Source organism: Mchenga conophoros, linkage group LG12 (genome assembly GCF_057382185.1).
Source record: "Mchenga conophoros isolate Kocher_MC1m ecotype Shallow Benthic linkage group LG12, M_conophoros_male_GT1.1, whole genome shotgun sequence".
NCBI lineage: Eukaryota > Metazoa > Chordata > Actinopteri > Cichliformes > Cichlidae > Mchenga > Mchenga conophoros.
The window spans coordinates 21,944,558-21,954,212 of NC_140537.1; the positions used below are offsets into that span (position 1 = coordinate 21,944,558).

Consider the following 9,655-nt stretch of genomic DNA (forward strand, 5'->3'; position numbering starts at 1 on the left):
TTAAATAATTATCTCTTTATTGAAAATAACCATAAATAGAAGAAACAGTTGTATTTTTTTTCCTAAAGCACATCTCAGACTATTTACATCTGACACTCTATGAACTCCGTGGCTCTGCTGACTGTCCTGAGTAAATAAGGCACTTAAGGCGTCTCAGTGTTAGAGCAACCGTTTCTAAACATTATGAAATCACAAAACCGGGCTAAAGAGCATCCTTATCAAACTATTACATGGGGATACATTTACATACATTAAAGCACTCAGATCATATGTCTATTTAAATAAGTAGTTCACACAACAGGTCAGTTACTTGCTACTAATTTTCACTTTCTCATTTCCACTGTAATGTATCATTTACAGCAAATACTAAAAAACTACAAGGGAAACTAAAGCATCTAAACACAATTTCATGTTAGTATGTCTGGTACAGGATGTTTGTATTCTCTCTTTTTTGGATCCCCCTTGTTAGAAATGAAACAATTTCAAATTTCTTTTTTTTGGTTTAAGCTTGATTGATAATTAGATTCTTTTCTATTTCGGCTTTCCTCAGGTCTTCTCTTGTATGCATTTGCTCCTGTGCTGTATGCAACCTTTCTACACCAGGTTGAAGTCCCCGAGGTTGTGCCTGAGGATGGCTGTTTTCACGTCCTTGAAGATTAAGCGGATGTTTTCTGTGTCCGTGGCGCAGGTGAAGTGAGAATACAACGTCTTGTCCTTGTCCGGGATTTGTTCTTGGTACATTTTTAGGATGAATTTTTGAGCTGCTACTTGATCCTGCTGAGGTCCTGCAATTCAGGGTTGATATTATTTAAATATGTCAGTAACTTCAACATACGCTCACCAGACACTTGATTGGGTAGACTTGTTCAACTGCTTGTTAATGCAAATATCTAATCTGCCAATTACATGACAGGAACTCAATGCATTTTACGACCTGCTGAAGTTCAAACTGAGCATCAGAATGGGGAAGAAAAGTGATTTAAGTGACTTTAAATGTTGGTACCAAACAGGCTGGTCTGAGTATTTCAAATTTACTGAGACACAACCATCTGTAGTGTTTACAGTGAATAGTCTGAAAGTGAAAGATGATCTGTGAGTAGCAGTCCTCACAGAGGTCAGAGGTCAGAGGAGAATGGCCAGACGTGATGATATAGTAACTAATGGTAATTAACTACTGATTTCAACCGAGGTATGCAGAAGAGCATCTTCTGAAGCAGATGGTCTACAGCAGCAGAAGACCACACATGGTTTCACCTCTTGTCAGCCAAAAACACCAAACCAAAACTGAAATTCTAAGTCTTGATACTTAAAGATTAAAAATGTGTTTTAAAAAAAAAACAATCAGTTATTTTATTTTGAACAAATTATGGGTTTTTAATGCAGAACAAATTTGGTGATTTTCTTGTGGGCTTGTATCAAGGAGGGAGGGGCGGAGCTTAGACTAATGATTGCCAATGTGGACCAAAATTCCTGCTGAATGTTTTCAGCTCCTTTTAAAATCTCAGCCATGAAGAATTAAACCAATTCTGATGGTAAAGGAGGTTCAACCTGGTACCAGCACAGTGTACCTAATATAGTGTCAGTTGAGTATTTTTAGTCTATTTCAACACTTCCATAAAAATGAGTACCGTGCAGCGATTGTATGATGAAGGACTTAATTAGATCAGCTAAGTAATTACAAATCTTGTGGTGGAATAAGAGCTGAAATCAAGATGAGCATTCACTCAGTCTAACCTGTGAATTCAGGGAAGTAGGTGGATAAGTGAGAGTACAAGATCTTCTCCTTGAGGATGTCGGTCTTGTTGAGGAAAAGTATGACAGATGAGCGCTGGAACCAGGGGTAGGTGATGATGGTCTTGAACAGGGCCTTGCTCTCCTCCATGCGGTTCTGAGATGTTTAAAGGGATCAAACACATGTAAAACTCCAGGAGGATGTAAACTGAAATCATCATTTGCTGTGTCGTTAAATTCTCACCTCATTGTCGCACTCAGCCAGGACCTGATCGTATTCGCTGAGTGCCACCAAGAAAATGATGGAGGTGACGTTCTCAAAGCAGTGGATCCACTTTCTCCGCTCTGATCTTTGACCACCCACATCAACCATCCTGTCATAAAAGCAGCCAAGAAAAGTCACGCCACCTTCGAGGTCGGTGCCATGCCTGTGGCCAGTTCCAGTGCTGCTGCTATTATTTTGGTTCATAGAGTATTTCAAAGTAGAATGGGAGGCAGAGCCTTCAGCTTTCAGGCCCCTCTTCTGTGGAACCAGCTCCCAGTTTGGATTTGGGATACAGACAGCCTCTCTACTTTTAAGATTAGATTTAAAACTTTGCGTTTTGATAAAGCATATAGTTAGGGCTGGATCAGGTGATCTGTTAGTTATGCTACAATAGGTCTAGGCTGCATTGGCTTCCCATGAAGCACTGAGTGTTTCTTCTTCACTCACCTTTTACACATCACTCTTTAATCATTAGCTATTATTAATCTCTGGCTCTCTTACACAGTGTGTTGTTTGTCCTGTCGCCCTCACCTTATCCTCGAACAGTTGCAGCAGATGGCCGCCCCTCCCAGAATCTGATTCTGTTAAGAGTTTTCTTCCTGTTACAAGGGAGGTTTTCCTTGCTACTGTCACCAAGTGCTTTTTCAAAGGGAGTTGTTTAATTGTTGGCACTTTCTCTGCATTACTGTAAGGTCTTTACCTTAAGATATAAAGCACCTTGAGGTGACTGCTGTTTGTCATTTGATGCTATATAAACTCAACTGAACTGAATTGAAATGAAACTCTGTGCAGTGCAGAAGATGTCAATATGCACCTCACCTGAAAATGACATTCTGATCCTTAGACCACATGTCAAAGGGGTATTCAATGATACCAGTGGTTGGGACTCGGACTCTGAGGATGTCGTCAAGATCAGGTATGTATGAGGGCTGTGAAATCCGATCCAGATCTGTGAGATAGCTAAAAAGAAAAATATGCAGGGAGAAAAAAAAACACTAAGAAAGGAGAAATGTAGAAAACTTAAAATGTAAACCAAATTTGATCTAGAAAAGTACAGAGATCTGCGCACACTGTTAAAGATCATAAATGCCTAATTCTCACTATTTGGTGGAGTCGGACAGCTGGTACTCCCTGCGCCGATCATAGCACTCCTGTATTCCAGGATCATCCCACAGACTCTTGACAGCCATGGCGAGGTTGCTATCTAAGTCCTTCACCTTATCCACCTCCACCTCCAGGACTGCGCTGGCATGGCTCTATGGACACACCGAGAAGACAAAAAGACAGTGAGGTAACAATGAGGTAACCATCCATCAAGTCTTTATTGTAAAGGACTGGAACAGAGTCAGTCTGCCTGTACCTGGTTCTGGGGATCAGTGAAAGATATACCAAGAGCCTCCATAGCTCGGACCATTGTCTGCATGGACGTGTAGATGTTCTGGTACACCAGCTTGGCATAGCTCCTTTTGTCCTCGTCTGTATATCCTCCTCCATGGATAATCCTCATTTGTTTGATAAAGGTGCTCTTTCCACTCTCTCCAGTGCCTGTGAGACACATTGAGGATTAAACTCAATAATAGATTTATTTGGTCTACAATTTTTTGCCTCGTTGCAAATTAACATTCTGCAAATCAAACCAAAGTAAACATCTGCTGGCTGCGTGAGCAGACGGGAATGCAGTTTTATGTCTAAGGTCTGTTTTTAAAAATCTGCATTCACGTGACAGCCTGTTTCTCAGCAGTGCTCATCGGTGCAGGATTTGACCATTTTAATTGTCATGTTTCTGAATTTTAAAGAAATCATGCTGATGAGTCAGTTACGACTGCTTTCATTGTCTTGATTTTGATGCCAGACAACAGGTTCTCATAGTACCTAGAAGTATTTAAGTATCAAAACCACCAGTAATAACATTAGTCTAACTACAGCTATAAAGAGGAAGAAAACAAATGTTAAGTATAAGAAAATTAGAGTACTTATTGTACAAGCAGATTATATCATTATAGTATAAATACTGAAATGTGTAAGCATCACTTATGTGCAGGTTGATATGGAGCTCATATGTGTGCTGCTGAGAGCTACATAGATAATGTTTTATTAAACGTATTGATATGCACACACTTACTAGATAAATTCAATTGCCCTATAGTATAATACTTTGAGTGGTGGAGGGATGTTTTATTTTGTCATGCCTCTATAATTATTTGCCTTTGTTCCCTGCCTGAGCAAATCAACCCCAGAAGCCCTGCAAACGGTCCAGAATGTGGCTGTGAGGCTGCTCAACAGGTCCTTAAAAGGTCCCATGTGACACCGATTCTTTCTTCTTTAGGCTGACTTCCAAGATTTTAGTGATCACTTTGGGTCTGAACCATTTAACAGAGAGGCTGTGCCTCAAGAGCTAGAGCAGGTCATTTACCTGTTGTAAGGCTGGTGGTTTGATCCGCGGCTGCTCCGCTCTGCATGCCAAACTATCCTGGAGAAAGATACTGAACCTTGAGTTGTTGTGTGTGGTCAGTGCTAGCTAGATGTTTGACCTTTAATTGTGCTAATTAAATTGGAAATGGACTGGTTTATTTCCAGTTTACTATGGTCAGTTGCCTCCATGTATTAGTAAATTACTACATTCATATGCAAATACGAGATCTTTGAGGTCAGCTGATCAGAGCTTGCTGGTGGTATCTGGTCCAGGTTAAAGATAAAAGACGAGCCTAATTTTCTACTCTTCATTTATCCCAAGAGAAGATATTATGGCCACTGCAAGCAAGCAAATTTAGCTCTCTGCTGCAAAGACACAAACAAAAAAAGTCATGGGAGTCTCTATCCCTCCTTACAGTGACAATTTTAAACTTGAAGTTGTACGATACAGTAAAATGTACCCCTGCCAAGTGTCATGCATCCATGCCCCTTCTGCAAGAGCATAAAGTTTATATATACTTTAAAATATTACTGAGCTGCATCCTGGTGAGTTATTACTGCAACTCAATATTTATGATATTTACATTAAAAAAGACCCAAATTTGAATTATTACGTGTGATGTTGCACAGGTGTTGCATACTGTATGCCAGCTGGCAGCTGCCTGGCAGCTACATTAAAGACCCATCTGTCTTTTTATGAACAACTTTTTACTAAGAGATAAGTTGAAAGAAATAAAAACAAGTTCTGTGACAACTCTCAATACCCAGCTTGTCCACGCAGGGACGCAAGCTGAACGATTTGAATGTATATTTGACTGCCAAAGGGACACTCGCCAATATCCGAGAACAGGAATTTTAAATATCACAAATTGCCCGAAATAAAATTCAACATATCATCCATAGCTTTAGTTTCACCTGGTTGAATAAAATATTTTAGTCAACCTTGCTTAATTTGCTTCTGAAAAATGACCTTCCTTTGGTCAGATGGAAAAATAAATAAAACAAAAGCCCTCCTAACTTCCAATAATTAATTCAACAAGAACGGTGCACTTTTTCACCCTGAAACCTTTCCTGAGTGACAGGATCAGATGCACGCTTAATAACTCAGAGACTCGGTGTGTATTTGGACTCAAGCTCTCCATCTAAAAGGTCTTTCGACTAACTTATATTTCACTAAAACATACTTTACTTGTTCTTATTAAAAGGTATGAAAACCACACACACAGAGTCCCTTTCTGCCATGTTACTCTTCAGCTCTTACAGCAAAAACTCGTAATATTCTCATTGAGATCACATGATGCACAGCCGATTTGGTAAACAAATGTGTTTGTTAACAGACCTGAATATTGGAGGTTGCTGTGTTTGTGTATGTGTGTGGGTTTATGCAGGGATGGGTGGGGAGTTTCATCTTTTGGGCAGTCGGTGTGTGCGTATGTGTCCAGCTTGCATGTACGACACAGCTTCATACCTGCACACTTCCTCAATTGGGGAACGCTGTAACACGAGGCGGTGGTGCCCGCGTGAATGAATGTGATGTTAGTGTCATGAGATAACGGCTACTGTCAAAGTCTGTCCTCTCCGGGTTTTTTTTGTTGTCACAACTGAAATGTACCTGCTAGGCAACGACTGTGCAGAGGCACAAAACAAAAAACATGAGAAGTCACTAATCTGCAAAATTTGACTTTTAAAAACAAACAAACAAAAAAAACAACAAGATCCAGCAGATCTACTGCTACATTCAAACATATTCCAGTTAAAAATAACAGAAAAAACAACACTTCTTCCAAAAAGAAGAACCAAACAGTATTTCAGTGTCTATATATGTAAATGTATGTATTGATATTTGAGGGTATATATCGAAGGTATGTGTATATCCATATTTTTAAGTGTGCGCATGTGCATTTATACATTTAAACATGTTTATATGCATATATAGTATAAATATTATAATATAAATAATATTATTTATCACAACTGTGATAACGATCCTGTAGCGTGGGTAGGTGTGTATACACACCTACCCACGGTGAATGTAAGGATACATGTATGTATAGATGTATAATTGCATATGTTTGTTGTATGCACATCATGTGTCGGTATGAATGCACTTTTATGTGTGTGTGGGTAATTGGCAGGTCATTTGAAAGTAAGATAAATATTGCTATCATTCCATAAATAGGAAGGCTCATATAAGTTTATACTTCTTCTTAATCCTTCTCAGGCATAAAAAGTTGAGTTATTTATACACAGACAACTAACATACTGAATATTTGACTATACCTATCTACTGAGCTGTGATGATTCGGTATGCAAGTCGGCAGCTGTTCAAGTCAAATTTAAGGCCTCTGACAAAAAAGGGCAGAAAGTGAAGGTGTTGATCTCTTGCACTCTCAGTAGACCTGACTCTGACCATCCTAATGAAATCCACTGAGAGCTGAGTCACTCTGACCAGGTAACAAAAGGTTACTTTCTAGATCATGGCTGTCATACTCCTTTTACACTGTGGCCCACACAGAGCCCTGTTTGATCTTAGTGGGCTGGAGCAGTAGATTTATTACCTGGAAAAGAAAACCCTCCAAATCATTCCTCTTTCTGTCTGTTAGAGAGTTATCTCTGGGATGCTGGGATGATAGCTCCTTCAGGACTTAAACTCCGGTCAGAGAGTGGGGCACAGAGAGTGATGTCCAGATATACTTTAATGGAAGTTAACAGCAGCTCAACAGTACAGCAGTAGGCATACTGAACAAGTGTGGGAGGGGCGGACATGCGTGTGGTTCGTTGCACTTATAGCGATGCGACTGAAATATAAGGAGACTTTCGGTCACCGTCAGTGTAAAGACATTTAAGTATACATTAAATAGCTCAGACGGCATGAGAAAAACAAACGCATTTGCAACAGAAACACTCCAACGTGACTCTTTGTTCTCCCACTTTAAGAAAGGAGAATGATGATGAAATGCTTAAAAATGACAGAAAAAAAGCAGTTTATTTCCCAGACTATCCTGCAGACTGACATAAAATACACTTTGAATAATAACATTTATGTCCTTCTTCTTTGCATTTACCACATTATCCAAAGTTATTGCCTCTGTCAGTGCGCCCCAGAGCAGTTGTGGCTACAATGTAGCTTGCCATCACCAGTGTGTGAATGGGTGGATGACTGAATGTAGTGTAAAGCGCTTTGGTGTCCTTAGGGACTAAGTTAAGTGCTATACAAATACAGGCCATTTACCATTTATTTAGGGGGCTGGATTGGGCTCTTTGATGACCAGGTTCTGGGCCCTGGGCCTTATGTTTGAAACTCTTTCAGCCTGAACAGAGACCTCAGGGTCATCCTTTTTTCTGGAAAGTCCCTCCACGTTTTGACTTCTCTCAACTACCTTTGTGATGCGTTAAACAAAACTGCTGGAGTCCAGCTGTCTGTAACAGCCTACAGTGAGCTGCGAAAATGTTTTTCTTTTAAAGCAAATGAATGTTGGTTTGGGGGCAAAAACATAAAGCTGTGTTTTGAGTGAAATGATCTGCTAAGAGAACAGTTGGTAAAAACCAATAGCTTGTGCTCCGTGACGCATTTGCATGACTTTTGCATGAAACGCTAGTTATGGCTTTCAAACACACCACTGACCAAGGCGTGGATGGCGACTGGTTCCTGAAGTGCTCCCACACTACTGCAGTAAAATGCGCCCCCCCCCCCAGGAAGAGAGAGTGTGTGTGTGTGTGTGTGTGTGTGTGTGTGTGTGTGTGTGTGTGTTTCTGTGGCCAGGTGGAGACTTACCGACCCCAGCAGGCAAAAAGTACTCAAGGATTCAAATCTCCGACCACGCTTAAATCAATGGCAGCGCCATGGCGCGCGGCTGCGCATACCCTGGATGTTCTCGGAAAGCCAGTGCGCCTCAACTGTGAAACGCTGCTCATGACTTGAATCATGTAGCCACACGTGGCAATGACAAAATGTTGCGTGCTGGATATAATATATATAAAATTATATATTTGCCTTCTAAAGTGTGCATTTTACTTTCATATGGCTAAATGAATACTAGTCGACAGGCGTCAGAGCTCTGTCCCACCTGCCACGATACCCGTGGCCAGGAAGCGGTGAAGTAATGGCAAATTTTGAGCTGTCTCCCACAACTGAAAATGAAAACGCCTGGATCCTTCCGCTAGAGGAACAACTTTAAGAGCAAATGTTTTAAAGCTTTTCTTTTGCCCGGAAAAGAACATTTATGGCTACAATCTAGATAAAACTTTTGAATGATTTACAGCAAAGCACGAGGAGAATGAGGAGGACTCCGTGAAGTCAGTTACCCTCCGAGCTGGTGTTCAGGTTAGTGATGCTCACCTAAAAGCAGCAACTTGAGCTCCATGCGAGAGTCCTCCTTGTCCCTCCGCAGCTGCTTCTCAATCTCCTCGTTGATCCTCTGGTTCTCTCTCTCCTCCGCTGAAAGACAGCATCCAGCCATCGCTGAAAGTCACCAGGTTGCTCTCCAACGACCACTCGGCTGTAAAAATGTCGCAGGCTTTGATTAAAGACAGAAAAAAAAAAGAAAAAGGAAACTCAGACGTGTTAAAAAAATGCTCCTTTGCCCCCTCTTGCACTTCACAACTTCAGACGCAAAAAGGCACAGAGCATCTTCAAAACTGCGCCTTTGACTTCCACAGAAACAGAAAAGTTTGCTGCTAAAATATAAAGTGCTAGATTTCAGGGGTAAGTCCAAAGCTCTCTCTCTGTTTTACTTAAGCATCGAGGTGTACAACAAGGTGCACCACGAGCTGTTCCTATTGGACAAAGTGCTGCAGTTATACTCTACCTGGACGACACTTCAGCTTTATCCTGACGAATCGGGAGGGCGTGGCACCGGCTACAAATAGAAAAGGATAAAATGGGAAGTTCGCTGCCACAACCTGTGGAAACGGTGAGCGATGAGGAATTCACCTGTAGATGAGTTTTAATCGGACATGGAGTGCCATGGCTCATTCTTAGAAGTGCTCCACGCTGTGCTCGCTTTCCTTGGAAGTTTCTATAATATCACACTCGTAATTCACGAGTCTTGATGACATTAAATCATGGTTCGCGTTAATTTTTTGCATATAAATGATCAAAAAAGATCATACTATTCAGCCCCTGTTCTTCCCTAAACGTTGACCTTGGCCCACCCGAAAAGTTCAGAACCTCGTTTGCCAAAGATTTAGGAATGTTTCTCGCAGGGGAGATTTTAGCCCAAAATGTCTGTCTGTCTGTGCGATTTT

The 9,655-nt window shown here is 40.9% G+C and overlaps 1 protein-coding gene across 3 annotated transcripts; it reads right to left on the reverse strand.

Moving 5' to 3' along the window:
* Positions 1-73: 73 nt before the first annotated feature.
* LOC146562625 (guanine nucleotide-binding protein subunit alpha-14-like) lies at positions 74-9,192 on the reverse strand. 3 transcript variants are annotated; one of them, XM_085294542.1, is made up of 7 exons: positions 8,748-9,192; positions 3,357-3,541; positions 3,098-3,252; positions 2,816-2,956; positions 1,976-2,105; positions 1,735-1,888; positions 74-785 (listed from the first exon to the last, which is right to left on the reverse strand). In XM_085294542.1, exons 1-7 carry the CDS (start codon positions 8,866-8,868, stop codon positions 595-597), a joined length of 1,077 nt encoding a protein of 358 aa, XP_085150668.1. In that variant the 5' UTR covers positions 8,869-9,192; the 3' UTR covers positions 74-594. The 3 variants fall into 3 exon arrangements, with proteins under 3 accessions (XP_085150668.1, XP_085150670.1, XP_085150669.1); XM_085294544.1 differs by lacking the exon at positions 8,748-9,192 and adding an exon at positions 5,877-6,007; XM_085294543.1 differs by lacking the exon at positions 8,748-9,192 and adding an exon at positions 4,410-4,429.
* Between the last annotated feature and the right edge of the window lie 463 nt (positions 9,193-9,655).